The 17655-nt window shown below is 45.6% G+C and overlaps 4 protein-coding genes across 4 annotated transcripts; 3 read left to right on the top strand and 1 right to left on the bottom strand.

Moving 5' to 3' along the window:
* Positions 1 to 4412: 4412 nt before the first annotated feature.
* On the bottom strand, positions 4413 to 6672 carry arg2 (acetyl-CoA:L-glutamate N-acetyltransferase; the record flags this gene model as incomplete). The annotated part of the gene is made up of 3 exons (XM_016738411.1): positions 4413 to 6356; positions 6419 to 6559; positions 6619 to 6672. 3 exons carry the CDS (start codon positions 6670 to 6672, stop codon positions 4413 to 4415), a joined length of 2139 nt encoding a protein of 712 aa, XP_016603765.1.
* A 1583-nt stretch (positions 6673 to 8255) lies between these two features.
* On the top strand, positions 8256 to 9324 carry PEX2_011330 (polyamine acetyltransferase; the record flags this gene model as incomplete). The annotated part of the gene is made up of 3 exons (XM_016738410.1): positions 8256 to 8648; positions 8787 to 9239; positions 9289 to 9324. 3 exons carry the CDS (start codon positions 8256 to 8258, stop codon positions 9322 to 9324), a joined length of 882 nt encoding a protein of 293 aa, XP_016603764.1.
* A 562-nt stretch (positions 9325 to 9886) lies between these two features.
* On the top strand, positions 9887 to 12173 carry PEX2_011320 (putative GTPase NOG1; the record flags this gene model as incomplete). Its single annotated transcript, XM_016738409.1, has 5 exons — positions 9887 to 9907; positions 9986 to 10094; positions 10207 to 10308; positions 10366 to 12053; positions 12132 to 12173. 5 exons carry the CDS (start codon positions 9887 to 9889, stop codon positions 12171 to 12173), a joined length of 1962 nt encoding a protein of 653 aa, XP_016603763.1.
* A 3431-nt stretch (positions 12174 to 15604) lies between these two features.
* PEX2_011310 (sugar porter family MFS transporter) lies at positions 15605 to 17418 on the top strand (the record flags this gene model as incomplete). The annotated part of the gene is made up of 3 exons (XM_016738408.1): positions 15605 to 15818; positions 15879 to 15994; positions 16054 to 17418. 3 exons carry the CDS (start codon positions 15605 to 15607, stop codon positions 17416 to 17418), a joined length of 1695 nt encoding a protein of 564 aa, XP_016603762.1.
* Between the last annotated feature and the right edge of the window lie 237 nt (positions 17419 to 17655).

Below are 17655 nucleotides of genomic sequence, written 5' to 3'. Positions count from 1 at the left end.
AAATGTAGGAGAATAGGATAGTCCGAAATACAGACGACTTCTACTGCATTTTCGACTAACAATTCCCTTTTAANAATTTCTAGGGGTAGGCGATAGCTAGAAATATAGAAGAATAGTATAGTCGAAAATGTAGGAGAATAGGATAGTCCGAAATACAGACGACTTCTACTGCATTTTCGACTAACAATTCCCTTTTAAGAATTTTAGACCAAACGCTAACCTAATTCGGAATTTTAAACCAAAGCTACAAATCCAGTTAAAAAACTTCCAACCCCTACCACAAATTAAATAAAATAGGTAAAAATAAATAGGCTTCACATTTGAGTTTATATATGATATGGGTAAGTATAAAAAATAAAAAAATAGTAAATACCCCTATATAGAGGTTGTAGTATGTGCCTGTTTTTAGCTAATAGAATCCACGACTAGCAAAATAGAGAATAATACAAGCACAACAAGATGCCTAGAATGGACAGTGACCAAAGTCCCTACTAAAGACTATGTGTATATGAACACGATATCAGGAGCTCGCTTTTCCAAAATCCCGGACATATGCTAGAGGTATTAGTAAAAGAGAAGTCTGTTTTTACAAGACGAAAGAATGACTTGAATACTGTACTTTACGGTAAACTCATGGAACCTCTTTGCCTCTCTTTCATTGTCCAGGTCTTGGGCATCTACCTATCGTCTTGAGCGTCGCCTGATGACTCGCGCATTATGGTACCAGAATTACCTTTCTAATGGTTCCAATTTATTCGTCATATAATAGAGAGCCAGTCACCTACCACGTCTCAGATATGCAATTTATTAACTTGGATCAATTCAATCATCGTCTCTTTTGAATAGTCTTAGTACTTATCAGTACGCCGGTCTTTCATCTTGATATTATTAAATATAGTATTATCCTTTATACTGATTATCCGGTTTTAGAAGATTACACCGATTGTTTCATCTTATCCTACTTATAGGAGTAAGTGATAAGTTTTAACGAAACAAATTACCATAGAACAGGCTGCCTACACTCGGACTTTACAAGAATATAAATATGAAAACGAGCGGTAAGCCGTAGAGAACACCCTCGATAGCTCTAGTAGAGATTCTCCTCTGATCCCGGCGCTATACCTGATAAAGTATATGAAATAATTGGGGTATAGGTGGTGGTAACGGTTTCGGAAGCACTGTAAACGTTTTTTTAATATTCTTATAAGTTTGTTACCAGTTTATAGCGAACTCTCGAATAGTTACGTTTTGATGATCTTAATAATTTTTGCTATCTTCGTATTTAGTACCCTTATGTATAAAAATAAGCTTGCTGCTGATTAGTATATAGGAAACTTTTTTGATCTGAATAAGATTGACGGATTATAAGATTCCGATATTAAGCAGTTATTTGATTAAAATTCTGCTCTAATATTTAGTTGAATTCTCTACCATGGTCGATCGATATATCATATAAATTCTTACTTTGAATGATCGAATACTTATTAGTTCTTAAGAAAAGGGTAAGTTTAAAGAATCTTTCACGGCAGCTATAATAAGTTTAAGGATTGAAATCTATTAGTAGGGGGATAATAGATGAAATAACTTAACTTGTAGTAATTGCTGCTTTTGTAATGGGTAAATAGGCCCTGAATATCTTGAATAATTGGCTGGATGATGTGGAAATTGTAAAGTCCTAGTACGGAAATAATTATGGAAAATTCATATGACTAGGTAATTGGCTATCTACAAAGATTAATCGTCTTAAAATAATGAGCGTGTTTATAATAAAAAAGGATGACTGGCAGAAAGCTATCAAAGAATGCCTCTTAGACTGTTATACCTGGTATTGTTATGCCGAAGGAGGAGAGTGCTGTTGGCTAAGGTTATTTGTTTTGATGTCTGAAGATATAAGGCGTAGATGTTTATAGAAGCCTGAGAGTTCTCTTTAATTATTGGTAGTTGTTGAATTATTACCCGCTGCTTGTATTGACTTGTGTGGCTTGGTAGCTTTTGCCTTTGCTAATGGAGCTGAATAGAGAGTGAGAGAAGGTTCGACCGGAAGCTTCTGTGCGAACTTGTTTGCTATTAACTTTATTGTCACGATTTGGTAGTACGATATTGTAGGACTAATCTGCGCTTATCTTGACCCTAGGGGGTAGGATTTAGGAGACCGAACTATGCTTACTTTACCTAAATGGAATAACTTGCTTTGGAGCAGTCATACTTTCAAAGAGAGTGATTATATATTGGGCTGGCTACCCTCTGTGCAGCTACTAGCGGATGTGCCTGATAACTTGACCATAAATGTACCGGATGGAGAGCTGGCTTAGATTATTATAGACTATTAGTGGACCTAAATCCTCCAAAAACAGCTTTTTATATTAATATATGATTGTTATGACCGCTGGGAAGACTTGGAAGCACTCGCGTGGGAAATTTCGAGATAATAAATGGGCTAAGCTGTATTAGAGTAGTCTAACAGAACCCTAAGGCCTTAAAAACTTCTCTTGCTTGATAATCCTCTACCCCTGGAAACGATCATTCAAGAGGAGATGAAAGCAGATATACTGCACTATGCTTAAAAGTAGTTGGAATTTGTTAAAGCGGAGATTAGCGTAAGAGATTTAAAGAATCTATCCCTTTTGCGCAATGAATTAAAAGACTAGATCTTGCCACTGTAATAGCGGATTGTCGCCCTAGTTCGGTTATTAACTCTGCCAAAGAATGGTGATCTGTTACTTGAGTATATAAGGCACCGGTATATATGTTTCTCTCGTATGATATTTCGTTATCTTACCTAGGATGATCGTTGTCTTATAGAATAACGAGATATAATTTCTTAGCGTCCTTGATACTTCTAGGACTACTTTATAGGATTGCAGAACTGCTGTTATCTGAAAATTTTTGGGAAGTGTTCTAGTACATATGCCTTGGGGTATTTCTCTTTACTATTCCTGTCGCCGTGGAGTTGTAGTATTAGGCGCCATGCTCTAGTATGAATTTTTACGTTAGTTGAATCTTAAAAGAGGTCACTTACTTCTATTATTTAAATACACAAATTTTCTACTACCGATAAATCAAAGAGAGGATTATGTGAAAGTGATAGAGCAGCGAATTTGACTGATCCGGGTTTTCTAATGTTTGCCTGTCCAAATACGCGTTTTTGTATACTAACCTTACGAGGACGCTCGTCTATATCATCAATGTTTTTGCTTATCAACTATTTTGCCTATCCTAGAATGTCTTGCAATGTACCTACGCTTTCTGAATTGCTTATCTTAAGTCCATAGTCCCACCGAGTATCTAACCTCCCCGCTATTACCACTTAATGCCTCTATACGCTAGTCAAGTGCTGATCCCCCCTTGACTGCTTTATCTCTTTGATCCCGCGACCCGATCTCTACTAAGGAGATTGATAATCGGTTCGAGGTGACGGGAACCTTTCTATAAGGAACACAAACACACCCTCCATACAATGTGAGAGCCAGCTAGTTGTTCTGTGAGATCTTGGAGATCAAACAAAAATTTCATTATAAGCATCTTGCCTGTCAATAGATTATTTTCTAGCTAACACTCCCAGCCATAAAGCAAATCAAATCATGAAATGATCCTCTTTGCTGACCCCTATCTTGCTTTTTTATCCCGGATCCCTGATTCACACAAAAAACGGGCCGGTTTACTGGCTTATTAAAGAGTAGCCACTTCACCTTCTCATTACTAGCCCTCTGCTATATTTGATTTAGTATTGATATAAGAAGAGAATGTTCATATTGGACTGCATACTGAGCTTATGGCTGTCTGGTTGCGTCTTCTATCTCTAGAACTCCTTAGATAGTAACTCTGGCGATGGAGCTGCCGATCGTCGAATACGGTCCTATTTAAATGCAGCTTCAAGAGAATCAGAAGCAGATTCAGCACGAGTTAGCGAGTTAGCGATGCTAGACTAGGAAAGATCGTCTCCCAGAATATGTTAAAGCTTCCGCGTCATCTTCTAGGCACGACAGAAAATCAGTTGAGTTTCTATACAAATTACTATTCTGTTTATTTTTCAAATTGGACTTCAGTTTCCCGCAGCTCAACTTCCCCCCGAGGCCGCTAATGCAATGGTCCACCAATAATCGTGGCAGTAGTGATTTTGTCTGTGCCAGCAGCGTTTATGTTGTACCTTATTCGAGACTTATGCTGGCAAGAGTAGCGCTGAGGAGAAAAAGTGGGAAAGAAAAGAGTAGAGGCGTTTTACAAGGTCATCTTCCTATTCAAAATGAGCCGAATATCGCCTACGTTTAGAGGGGATATCCCTATTCTTAAACAAACGGGGAGGGAAACCAGTCAGGAGGGTTTTAATATGCAAAATGCCTATATTTTGAGCAGCACCAGGCACCCAGAATCATTGATATCTTTCGAGATCAATGATCCTTTCCATGTACACATCAGTCAATGACACTTTTCTTATCAGCCCAACTAGGCTGAATAGACCGGCAAACAGCCTCATAGTCCTGGAAGCGCTGGGTATCCTCCACCAGCCCAGGCGTAGTCCAGAACATCGCCCAGTTACTATCAGCCAGCTTCCATGTACCTAAAGATCGCTCGAAGTACCATTTATTAACCGGGTTGTCTATTCGACTACGCCAGCAGACTCCATTGGGGAAACAAGTGCGCACCATCGCATTGAACACAACGTCCGCAACACCGCCCGCGCCCTGGCTGCGCTTAAGCACGGCAAATTTATCCAGATAGGGCACCATGCGGGCGGAACTTGCTTCGCTTCCATCGTCTGGTACGCCCGGTGGCGTTTCCCAGGTGAGGATTGCGCCGCCTTCGTACTCGCCGGCGACGATGACACCAGCGATACGGCTGTTCACTCGGTCGAGGTAATTTAAGACGTCGAGTTTGCGGTCAAAGGAGTCTTCAATTAGGGTGACTAGGCGGGGAAGGTCGATGGTAGGGTCGTTCAGTCCCAGTCGTGGTTGAATATGGGCTGTCCAGGGTTTTGTGTAGGGGTTTGGGAGAATTGTGAGAGGCATTCCACGTTTAACGAAGGTTGTGTGAGAGGTGAGCGGGGTAAATGCGGTGGACCTGCCACCATTGGGAGCACCGCGTCGACCTGGGGGTAGAGAGGATGATAGTAGAGGCTTGTCAGTGAGGAGGTGGTGGATCAATGGGTTGCGCTGTCGACGGGTTCCGACCGCTGACAGGTCTGAAGCAGCCTCTTGTGGTGAACGGGCTGAGTAGGAAACTTCTTGTGGGGAGGTGATAATGCCTGAAGAGGCTGATGGTAGCATGGCTAATGCTTGTTGGGCTAATCGAAGATTCTCTAAATGGCCATCCAGCACCTCCTCCATCACTTCGGCGCCCGGTGATTGACCAGACGCAGTAGGTTTCCCAGGCGGGACAAGCCCACGGTTGACAAATGTTGGCAACGGATTTCTTTCCAAGATTGGGCCATTGCTTAGAGGTTGTTTTGAGAAATCGTGGGTGCCAGAAAGAGAGTTTCTTGCCTGGGAAAGCTCATCTTTAATTTGATCGAACTCTTGCTCCATGTTGATGAAAACGTGGGATGACTGAGGGCCCTTGAAAGCTGGAATGCCCCCAAGCGTATCGAGAACAATGACACGGTCCAGTGAAACCTCCCTTTGTAGAGTACTGATACTCTCGGCAGTGACTGCAGGGTCTTCGTCCGGGCTTGGATTTAATGACAATCCCGCAAATTCTTTCGTGAGTGCAAGGGCAGCGTCGTTAGCTGAAACGGTGACAGCTCGTGGGTTTTCCTCCATATAGGCGATCGGTGGAACAAGAACCACATGACCATCCCGAAGGGCACTCAAGAGAACTTTTCGCGACAGCACCGTTGGTGGATCAGAACCCCGCTCTGATATAGATAACACTGAGTCTAGTCTGAAGGATTTCGAGTCGGGCTGCTCATCGACTGCCGCCGATATCCGATTCGCCTGCTCAATGGCTGTTTGTCGCGCGGCAGGGCCGTCCATCTTTCCGGGGTCGACAACCACGCAACACGCCATGCCCAGGCGGACGAGCTGCGACAGGGTCTTAGCCACGCCATTAATCACAACATCATCGAGTAGTTGCGGCGTGGCGATTTTGATCAGGGCCAAGTGCAGCCTTTCGGGTATATCCTGCACGCGCGGAGTAGGAGTTGTATCTTGCCGGAAGACAGGACTGTCGTACACCGCCCTGGAAGCACCATAGAACGAGCCCAAATTGACACCAGAGGGTAGAGATGATGATATGGACTCCTTCGGGGACTCGGGGGTAGAATCCTGGCTCGATTTGGCGGGGCTGGCCTTTAGTCGAGCTAGATACGACTTGGCTTCACGCTTAGTCGACGCAGAGTTCAAGAGGCTGAGAAAGAATTCCTAAGCCAAACCCGCAGCCGTTAGCATATGACACAGAAACAGAGATGTGATCTGCCACCTACCCGATCGAGCAATTTTTCCTTTGCACGGTGGCCTAGGCGATCTTGGCTTTCACTGGTGCCCGAGAACTCGGCAATTTGGGGTCGGAGATTCGCCTGTGCCGACCGCGCCGCAATGGGGTCACCAGGACGAACGAGATGTTGCTTCAAATTTATAGTCAATAGATACTCAGCATTGGTGGGAGTATATCAGGTTTGATTACCTTGACCAATGAGGATTTGGCCGTTCGAGACCAGTTCAACGTTCGGGAGCTCATGGTTGAGTGTATGTTTGATCTTACTGACTGGGATCAATTGCTCGCCCCAACAGTTGATGCCAATACAATACCCTCAGAGAATCAATCTCACCATGAATCAACGGAGAACATAATAATATAGGAATTAAGAGAACGAGGGAGTCAAGATCAAACAAAAAAGAAAAGAAAATAATATGACGCATCCTCGGTTATAGCTCACCGCCTGTGGATACCGAGATTGATAAGAGAGAGGCATTTAACATGTCCACTCCAGGCCTGTAATACATCTCTTCTCAGAAATATAAAGTACTCTGTCTAAAGATTTTAGTGAGCCAAGACTTAATAGGACTAGACTATGAGTTGAATGTAGCTAGGGAAATATAGGGAAGTCCACCGTACTTTCAATAAATATATAATCAATCTACAACATTTGGATTTTACCTACATGTAGGTACCTGCATGTGATGATAGATAGTATTGAGACACCTCTTGGTTTTAGGTTGATTCAAGCACATAATAAGACACAAAGAGATCAAAAAAGAAAATATACTTGAAGTTTTGTGACAAAAAATAAAAATAAAAATAAATTCACCCGATGGGAGGGAACCACGCATTCCGCTTTCTCAACTAGAATGCTCCCTGGTTTTCAGATGTATGGAGTACTTCGTACTTAAGTAGCTCTTGTAATGAAGTGGACACCCTTTGTTCAGAGTCATGAGGCTATATAAGATCATATTAAAACGATGTAGCCCTAAAGGGGCTTGGCACAATTCCTCTGTATGTTGTACGTCAATGATGCCACTACAACATATATAACTGTAAATATATGTGTGTAGTGTTTTATGATTCCCCTGAATAATGATATTGTTGCATATTAACTTAATATCAATTACAGTTTTGGATTTAAACTAAAAACTAAACTCCCACTTAAAACTCTTTAAGAGTAACATATGTATATTTTGAAGTCAAGTCTTCCAAGTTCTAGAAGCTCTGTAATAAAAAAAGAGTAGACCGCTTTGGGGCAAAATGTAACAGTACTGACCAGATACATCGCGGTACATTGTAATGTAGGGCGAACACGGCCCAGAATGCAGTACTGATAAGTTCCTGTACTTTATCGGTACTTTATCGGAACTTCCCCCGCCACTGCAAAAAGTTCCCTTCTCCACGTCCGAATACTTTGTCTGAAACCACGTCTCTTAACCATCTGGAGTTATCGTCAAATATTGTCAAATCACAAGTAAGTGCGCCTGCTTCCTTGAATTCAAAGGTCGCAAACCCCCCCCCCCCTCCTTGCACACACCGTCGCGAATTCTTATGAATTGCCAACATTTTCCATTGGAAGCACTTTGGATTCCGGACTTCCTTTAATTTTACCACAACAGCTGTCAATTTACTATCAAAAATTGGTCCCAATCACTTGCATGAGATTAATCCCCACCGTTCTAGATTCACATCCCTCGTCTACGCCACCAAGCCGGGTAACCCCCTGCACTCCAATTGATCAAGGCACCTTAGTCTGCCCTTACCCTCGGAAATTTCGATCTCAGCCGCTCTAGCCGCTCTGACCTTCGATACCCCAGTTCATTTCTCGATCGCCCACGATGTCCGATCCAAGTGAATACCTCTCTGAGTCCATGTCTAGCCAGGACAACGGGTTGAGACCACTCTCCAATGCGGATGACTTGTCTCTCGGAAACCCCAACAACAGCGATTTGGCTCGTATCATGAGCCGTGCTGGCATTCAACTAGCCAATGGGTTTCCGATTGATGATGACGAGGACGACGATGACGAAGTGGATGAGGACTATGCTGCAGCTGATCAGGACGACGACGCAACCGATTTCCCATACTGGTTCCGCCGCCCACCCTCGCACAACCGTACAAAGCTGGATGAGCTGCATCCTTTCGTCCAATTGCTCTCCGCATCTAATGTGGAAGACTGTGTGAAAGTAGAGGAAGCTTTTCCCGAGCAGGAGCGTTGCTCTCATGATAAGGTATGGCTCTTCGGATTCTGTTAAAGATCCAATTACACCAAAATCGAGTACCGATTTAACATTTGAATTATGTCGGTTCGAAATGAATTGGATGCGACTTTAGACTGATGGAGACTTTTGTTGCTAACACTTTGATAGTTCATTTACCGTCTCACCAGATGCCCCGAGCTTAGCCTGGGCCTTTTCACTCTTCCTTTGCTCGCAGAAGGAGAAACCAAACCCCGCCCAACGCTCGTTGGACACATCATTGCCACTCGCACATCAGAGCCCCTTGTGACAGACCGGTCGATGCGACTTCCGGCTAACTGGAAAAACGAACGTTGGTCCGTTGAGGATGGGAACCCCGTTGGTCATGAAGAAGGTGGCAATACCATTGCCATTCATTCGCTTGCTGTGGACCCAAAGCACCAGGGCAAGCAGGTTGGAAGTACATTGATGAAGTCATATATCCACCGTATCAGAGAGGCTCAGATTGCTGAGCGCATCGCGATCATTGTACACGATCACCTCATCCCCTTCTACGAGTCATTTGGCTTCGAGTCCCATGGCCCTAGCAAATGCCAGTTCGGTGGTGGTGGTTGGGTTGATATGGTATGTGTTTTTTTTCGACTATCAGGAAATCTTTGCTGACCCCAACAAGATCCTAGAGTTTGGCCCCGAGCCTCTTGAGGAGTAAGAAGTTTTTTTTTCACTAGGTTTCTTTCTTTCTTTCTTTTGCATCCTTTCGGCTGGGAGCATGTTAAACTACAGACGGGTTTGATATGTCTTTTATTACGCACCTCCATGTTTTTGTCTCACCTCAAGGGTCTATCCTAGGTGGGCTTTTAAGAGAAAAGCAATGGTGTTTCTTTGGGTGGCGGGATTATTTTTATGAATCTGGGCAGAAACAGCTCGAGTTTCCCGAATCGGTCACAAAGGGCTGTGTACCATAGTTGACGACAATGCAATGTATATGAGCATCACGTTAGATTATGGCAAGAGATAGATATTAATATACAAAATTTCCAGATAATTTTTTGAGTCTTCATGGAGTACTTGTCCGTCTTTGTTCTAATATATCACGTGACTCGCCTATATCACGGTTCGTCCAATCCCTGTCCCCGCATTTGCCCTCCGCCCGGCAGAAAAAGGACTGCCAGCAATTTTTTCGTGGAGAAAAACCCACTCTATCAACACCCATTCACTCACGGGATTGTTTCAAGAGTCATTACTACTTTGACTCCTGACTTGTGCCCATCATGAAGACGACATGGAAGGATGTGAGTCAATCCCCAACTACCCTTTTGCGCCATATTTGACCTGAGGAGATTGCTGATGTGTTTTTCACCGCTTGGTAGATTGCGCCTGTGCCGACACACCAGGAATTCCTGGACATTGTCCTCAGTCGCACCCAGAGACAGCTTCCCACACAGATTCGTGCTGGTTTCAAGATCAGCCGTATCAGAGGTATGATCCTAATCCTTCTGAATGATCCGACATGACGGCAAGATGGAAAAAAAAAAGTTATCATGGTTATCGATAAAGCACAATCGCTGATCGAATTTTTTTTCTACATCAGGATTCTACACCAGAAAGGTCAAGTATACACAGGAGACTTTCGGTGAGAAGTTCCAGCACATTCTCGATGGATTCCCTCGCCTGCAGGATATCCATCCTTTCCGTAAGTTTTCCTCCTGTGGTGATTATGGCTATTCGGGTGGGGTCTAATATCCACCAGACAAGGATTTGATGAACACTCTTTACGATGCCGACCACTTCCGTATCGCCCTTGGTCAAGTCTCAACCGCCAAGCACCTGATTGAAACCGTTTCTCGCGATTACGTCCGTCTCATCAAGTATGCGCAGTCTCTGTTCCAGTGCAAGCAGCTCAAGCGCGCTGCCCTCGGTCGCATGGCAACCATCACCCGCCGCCTGAAGGACCCCCTCGTCTACCTGGAGCAGGTCCGCCAGCACTTGGGTCGTCTGCCCTCGATCGACCCTAACACTCGTACTCTCCTGATCTGTGGATACCCCAACGTCGGAAAGTCCAGTTTCCTGCGCAATATCACCCGCGCAGACGTCGATGTTCAGCCCTATGCTTTCACCACTAAGAGTCTGTTCGTCGGCCATTTCGATTACAAGTACCTCCGTTTCCAGGCCATTGATACCCCCGGAATTCTGGACCACCCTCTGGAGGAGATGAACACCATTGAAATGCAATCGATCACCGCTGTTGCTCACCTGCGCTCCGCTATCCTTTACTTCATGGATCTTTCCGAGCAGTGTGGATACTCCGTCGGCGATCAGATCAAGCTTTTCCACAGCATCAAGCCCTTGTTCGCCAACAAGATTGTGTTCATTGTCGTTAACAAGATTGATGTGCGCCGTCCTGAGGACCTGGAGCCTGAGTACCAGGAGCAACTGCAGGAGATCCTCAAGGCAGAGGATGTCGAGATGCTGCAGGCTTCTTGCACCACCACCGAAGGTGTGACTGCCGTCAAGAACGCCGCTTGCGACAAGCTCCTCGCTGAGCGAGTCTCCCAGAAGCTCAAGTCCGGCTCCAGCGCTGCCACCCCCGGCAGCCGTCTCGGCGACGTTTTGTCCCGTATCCACGTGGCTCAGCCTATGGGCGGTCTGCGCGAGACCTTCATTCCCGAAGCCGTCAAGGACCTCAAGAAGTACGACAAGAACGACCCCAACCGCCGGAGACTGGAGCGCGACATCGAAGAGGAGAATGGTGGTGCCGGTGTCTACAACTTCGACATGCAGCGCGACTACACCCTTGGCAACGAGGAGTGGAACCACGATAAGATTCCCGAGGTATGGAAGGGCAAGAACATCTACGACTTTGTGGATCCGGATATCGAGAGCAAGCTCGCCGCCCTCGAGGAGGAAGAAGAGAAGCTCGAGGCAGATGGCTATTACGAGTCCGACGAGAGCGTGGAGGACGCCGAAGATGCCGACAACCGCTTGAAGGCCGATCTCATCCGCGAGAAGCGCGTGCTGATGCGCAACGAAGCCAAGATGCGCAAGTCGCTCAAGAACCGCGCCGCCATCCCCCGCAGCGCCAAGTCCAAGAAGCTGTCCGAGATGACCAGGGGTCTGGACTCTGCTGGCTACGACAATGGTGCAGCTGGCTCTCGTGCCCGCGCTGCCAACCAGCCTCGCGGCCGCACCACTATCCGTGAGCCTACTGCCGACCCTGACGCTATGGACGTCGACGACAACCCACACAAGGCTCTTGCTCGCGCTAAGAGCCGCGCCCGCAGCACACCGGCAACTAACCGTCGTCTCGACGGTATCACCACCTTCAGCAACCGTGATAAGGCCGAGCGTATGGCCAAGCTGGGCCAGAAGAAGATGAACCGTATGGCTCGTGCTGGTGAGGCTGATCGTCACACCACTGCCTCTCTCGAGAAGCACTTGGTAAGTTTTTTTTTTTTTTTCTTTCTCCCATATTATCTTTTCACTATCAGTACTATTTGCTAACTCCTTTCTCTTTAGTTCTCTGGAAAGCGTGGTATGGGCAAGACGGATCGTCGTTAGAAGCCCCGCTGATGCCGATGCGGCTGAAACGAGACCCATTCTTAATCATTGTCCATTGGTTTCGATACCGGGTGCAAAATGGTGTTGGGCGTTTTATATTTCATTTTTTTCCCTCCAAGTTTCCTCGTCCAAATGTTCATTTAACGCGCATTTTTGGTTTCCACGACTGTTTACTGTGGATGATGTCTAGGTTTATTTGACACAGTAATGATTTGTGGGAGTTTGTTCTCCTGGTCAATAGGACGGAAAAGTTCTTGACTTGATGATCTTGCATATATGTACCGCCAATACAGATGATGATTTTTGGTTTTATCTAGTACCACACCAAGGAGACATTAGGTGTTTTCAAGGTCTCCATTATTAATTGGCCTTTCTCGTCCACTCCAGGTTGTAATCTTGAGACCCCTAGCGGATAGAGCTAGGCTTATCCTTGTGATTGTCTTACCGGTGCCTATGTTTTAGATGGTTACGTAGAGCCGGTGGTTACCTCGACGGGTACATTAGTCTCCAGGTGTTTGGATGGAGTGCACTGACCAGTGGGCTAATAGTTAATGGCAATGGCAACCTTATGTTGCACTGATAATATGATTCTTTTTGGTTTTGTTCATTTATTAGAAGTAATGTAACTTTGTATATCTATAGACGTAGCACAAACCGACAAAAAAGACCCAAGTGATACCTAGATAAAAGGGTAGGCGGATATCCTAAGAAAAGTCCGAATGTAGCACTCAATGTGGCACAGACGAATCAAACTTTAAGCATCTAACAAACATGGTGCTTATCAAGAGATCAAGAAGTTAGTGTATATATCCGTGGATTGTTGTATGTAGGCCGCGACTCTTTTGGGTATAGACAATGTGACAGTTCGACTGCCTTTGAACTCATCATCCAATAGTAAGTTGTAATCATGACTTGGGTCATGCATTGTAATTACACTCTGACAAACTCATGGTAAAACAGGGTAGATCTCAGCCATAATCCTATAACGGAAGTGGCCCCTCTCCAGATGTCGGCTACTAACCGAGCATTGGGGCACAAAATAATGACGGCATCTGACATGTGGTGATTTTTTCTCGCTAAACCCTGTGTGGTCAAAAGACAGATTGGAGACAAGCATTGTCACCTGTGCAATGGGGTAGTTGCGTTTCATGGGGGGAGGCGGGGTTCCCTATTTGTGAGATTGTATGGCATGCTGTACACAAGTACTAGTGCAACATAGTGTAGACGTCATATCGTTGTCTATATGCCCACGTCGGCTTCGGAAAATAGATTGAATCTCGTAGATTGTTCTGGATCAGTATTTGTTCATCTAATTTGGTTTTATCGAAAGTCATTTATTACATTGAACTAGAATGTTTCCTTCATAGAGAGAGTGCAGATCTTACATATATACGGAGTCTAACATACGGAGTATATTCTCTTGTACTCTCACATGAACTTTAAGTTGTTGTCCTAGATTCTTAAATCAGACAGCATCAAGCTTAAAATATTAGCACAGACACAAAGACATACGAGTGGTTACAATCCATATTCATTGTACGGAGTACGGAGTACAATTACGTAGTACAATATACTCAAAGTCTGCCGGGCTGGCCCGGGAAAACCAGTCTAATCTGGCGGGCGCTGCATGAAGAAATCAGCTCACATCGGCAGAGATGCCAGTCAGGTCAAATTGACGGGATGTGATCTACTTCCTAGTCAGAGGCTAACCAGAAGAGGTCTAGTGTGTCTACAGAGATTTTTTTTTCTGTCTTTTAACCCTTTTGGTGGTCTGATACTCTGGTTATTAATAATATCAGCACTTGTAGGTCAGAGTTTTTTTTTTCTAGGGGCTTTTTATTATGGGTCTAGGCCGAACAAGGGATGCCGAAAAGACATGCCGAACATACCAGGCAAATAATTGGAGGGAAAACGGAATCATGCTAGAGGTAAACATCCATGAGTTTGTATATTAAAAATATTTGTGAAGTTCAAATCCATGTACGGAGTACATATATATCATATATATCATTATTGTACAAAGTACATGAGTGTTTTCGGTCAGGGTCGATACCTAGCTATCCCGACTCGGGATTGCAATCGGCTCGGGATAGAAAGCACATTCGGTGTGCCGATTGAGAAAAAGTGGAGACAAAAAATCAACGGATCGGAAATCTCTGCGCGCGACTCGACCGAATTCTCACCGGCAGTGGGTCTATGCTAGTTTCTATGCTTCTTATCAGCACGTTTGAAGTCGCTGGAATTCGTGCAAAGATATCAACGGGACTATCTCCCTCTGTATTTAAAGCTTCTATTTCCCTCGTCCCTGATTTAGCTGTGAACTGCAATCAAATATTCTTGAGCTCTTAATCTAAACTATGATCGGCGCGCCATTGACCGGGTAGAGAGTAGAGTCCACGCATTACGACCCACTTATCGCTTGGTATTAGAAATTCATTTTGTTTTCTGGTTTTCACCTTCTTTCTTCGGGAATCCACCCGGTTTCAGTTGCCTTTTGTTTCCGTCTAGAGCACTTTGGCGGGTAAATTGTCACGCCTGCACACAGTTTTCAATCTATGTTGTATGCATACTCTGGTTCGCCTCTCTGTCGCCTCTCTGTAAACACGGCACCAGGATCCGATCTGAAAGAGATCACCTGAGTATCCACGTCACATTGATATACCTGAATTTAGTCAGGAACCAGAACCAGAAGTGTCATGGTCATTGTTACGTATCCATATCTAGTCCTTGGCCTAGGCACCACATTCTCATTCGTGCATTTGCACCGAGGACCCAGATATCTAACTGAATCCCGTATGTTTCTAGAAGGTGGCAAGAAGGTCGGGTGATCAGATGGTTTTTTGTTTACTATTCACATGTTTATCTGCTGTTCTATTTGCGTTTTATAGTACACAAATTGCATACTAGTTATCTATCTCTATGAACCTTAGAAATATCACGAATACAATGATTTTAAGAACTAGTAGTGCAGTATACAGATGTTTTCAGCTCACGTGCATTCCAGGTACCCTAAAATTCCCCCGTTCCCTCCACCTTTCTCCACCAAAAAAAAGAGGAACCCAAACACGGAGTACGGAGTATATGGCGCTAGTGAAAAAGACCAAGAAAAGTCTGTTTGGGCCTATAGAGTGAAATTTACCAAAGTTTACAACCTTACAACCCCATTTCACCCCCATTCCATATAGGAAAAAAAACGTGGGACAATACCAAGTAAGATCCGGGCCCCCGTTTTTTGCTAGTCATAGTATCTCTCCATACTTCCCGTACTAGGCACGGAGTACGGAGTACCCACGGTACCCCAAGGGAAAGAGCCACCCACCGAGACTTGCCTTGAACTCCCCCAGGACTATTTAGTTCGCCTTCTCCCTTTCTCTTCTCCTTTTTCTTTCCAACTTCTATTTACATAATTTTTCACCATTGATCTGTTCAATATGGGTATCTCTACCTTTATGGATAAGATCAAGCCTGGAAAGGCTGAATCTCAGTTCTCCTCCCAGGCCGCAACTCCTGCTCGTGCAGACTCGACTACCGTTGAGAAGGATAACCTCACTCTCGATGATAGCCCAGTCAAGTACTTGACCTGGCGGTCATTCATCCTTGGTCTGTGTGTCTCCATGGGTGGTTTCATTTTCGGATACTCTACTGGTAAGTGTCACACAACCCTCGCCACTTATGGATGCAACGTTAACAACAGTCGAACCTCAGGTCAAATCTCGGGTTTCACTACCATGATCGACTTCAAGCAGCGCTTCGCTGAGTACAATGCTGCCACCGGAGAATATGCTTTCAGTAACGTTCGCAACGGTCTGATTGTTGGCCTGGTATGTTGCAGAAATTTATTCCCTACATGCAAGCCATGACCCAGACTAAACTCTATCAGCTCTCCATTGGAACTATGATTGGTGCCCTGGTGGCTGCCCCCATTGCGGACCGTATTGGCCGCAAGTTCTCCATCTCCTTCTGGGCCCTCCTCCACATCGTCGGTATCGTTGTGCAAATTGCCACTACTGACAAATGGTACCAAATTGCTCTTGGCCGCTGGGTTGCTGGTCTGGGCGTCGGTGCCCTTTCCAGCGTCGTCCCCATGTACCAGTCTGAGTCTGCCCCTCGCCAGGTTCGTGGTGCCATGGTCAGTGCTTTCCAGCTGTTCGTTGCCTTTGGTATCTTCATCTCCTACATTGTCAACTTCGGCACCGAGACCCTTGAGAGCGACGCCTCGTGGCGTATCACCATGGGAATTGGCTTCGCCTGGCCCCTGATTCTTGGTATCGGTACCCTCTTCTTGCCTGAGTCCCCTCGTTTCGCCTACCGCCACGGTCGTACCGAAGAGGCCCACGATGTCATGTGCAAGCTCTACGGTGTCCCCCGCAACCACCGTGTCGTTGCTCAGGAGATGGCCGATATGAAGCAGAAGCTTGAGGAGGAGCTCGCCCATGGCGATGCTGCCTGGCAAGAAGTCTTCACTGGCCCCCGCATGTTGCACCGCATCTTGCTTGGCGTTGCTCTGCAATCTTTGCAACAGTTGACCGGTGCTAACTTCATCTTCTACTATGGAACCAGTATCTTCCAGGGTATCGGTCTCAGCAACTCTTACGTCACCTCCATCATTCTCGGTGCCGTCAACTTCGGCATGACCCTACCCGGTCTATACATCGTCGAGCACTACGGTCGCCGCAAGTGTCTGATGTACGGTGCTGCTTGGATGTTTGTCTGCTTCATGATCTGGGCCTCCGTCGGTCACGAAATCCTGAACAACAACCCCTCCTCGCACCCCGCCGGCGTTGCCATGATTGTCTTCACCTGCTTCTTCATTGTCGGCTTCGCCACCACCTGGGGTCCTATCGTCTGGGCTATCTGTGGTGAGATGTACCCCTTCAAGTACCGCGCTGTCTGCATGGGTGTTGCCACCGCTGCCAACTGGACCTGGAACTTCTTGATTTCCTTCTTCACTCCCTTCATCTCCAACACCATCGACTTCCGCTACGGCTACGTCTTCGCCGCCTGCTGCTTCCTCGCGATTCTCGTTGTCTTCTTCTTTGTCAACGAGACTCAGGGCCGGACCCTTGAGGAGGTTGACACCATGTACGTCCTCCACGTCAAGCCCTGGAAGTCCGCTGGCTGGGTTCCCCCCGAGGGCATCGTTGCCGATCTCCACGGACCTGTCACCGGGGGCGGCAAAGAGGGTGAGGCCGGCACTGGTGAGCACCAGCACCACGATGATTCTCAAGAAATTCGCGAAGAGTGATGCGATCATGACTGAATGGATAGCGCGCATCGCGCATCGCTTATGTGGCTGCTTTTTAACAAATTCTGTGTTCATAATTAACTCTACTCCTTGATTAGTTGAGTCTCCACCATATCCCTATGGAGACCATGATTTAATAGCATTACAAGCAAGGCTTGCTCTAGCAATCTTATTTTTTTTATCAGATTGATTCAATGTTCTCCATCTTTTATCTTCCCACAACCATATTTAATCCCA

Source organism: Penicillium expansum (genome assembly GCF_000769745.1).
Source record: "Penicillium expansum strain MD-8 chromosome Unknown contig35, whole genome shotgun sequence".
NCBI lineage: Eukaryota > Fungi > Ascomycota > Eurotiomycetes > Eurotiales > Aspergillaceae > Penicillium > Penicillium expansum.
Note: the sequence above shows the minus strand (reverse complement) of the source record. Positions and strands in the feature narration are given on the sequence as shown.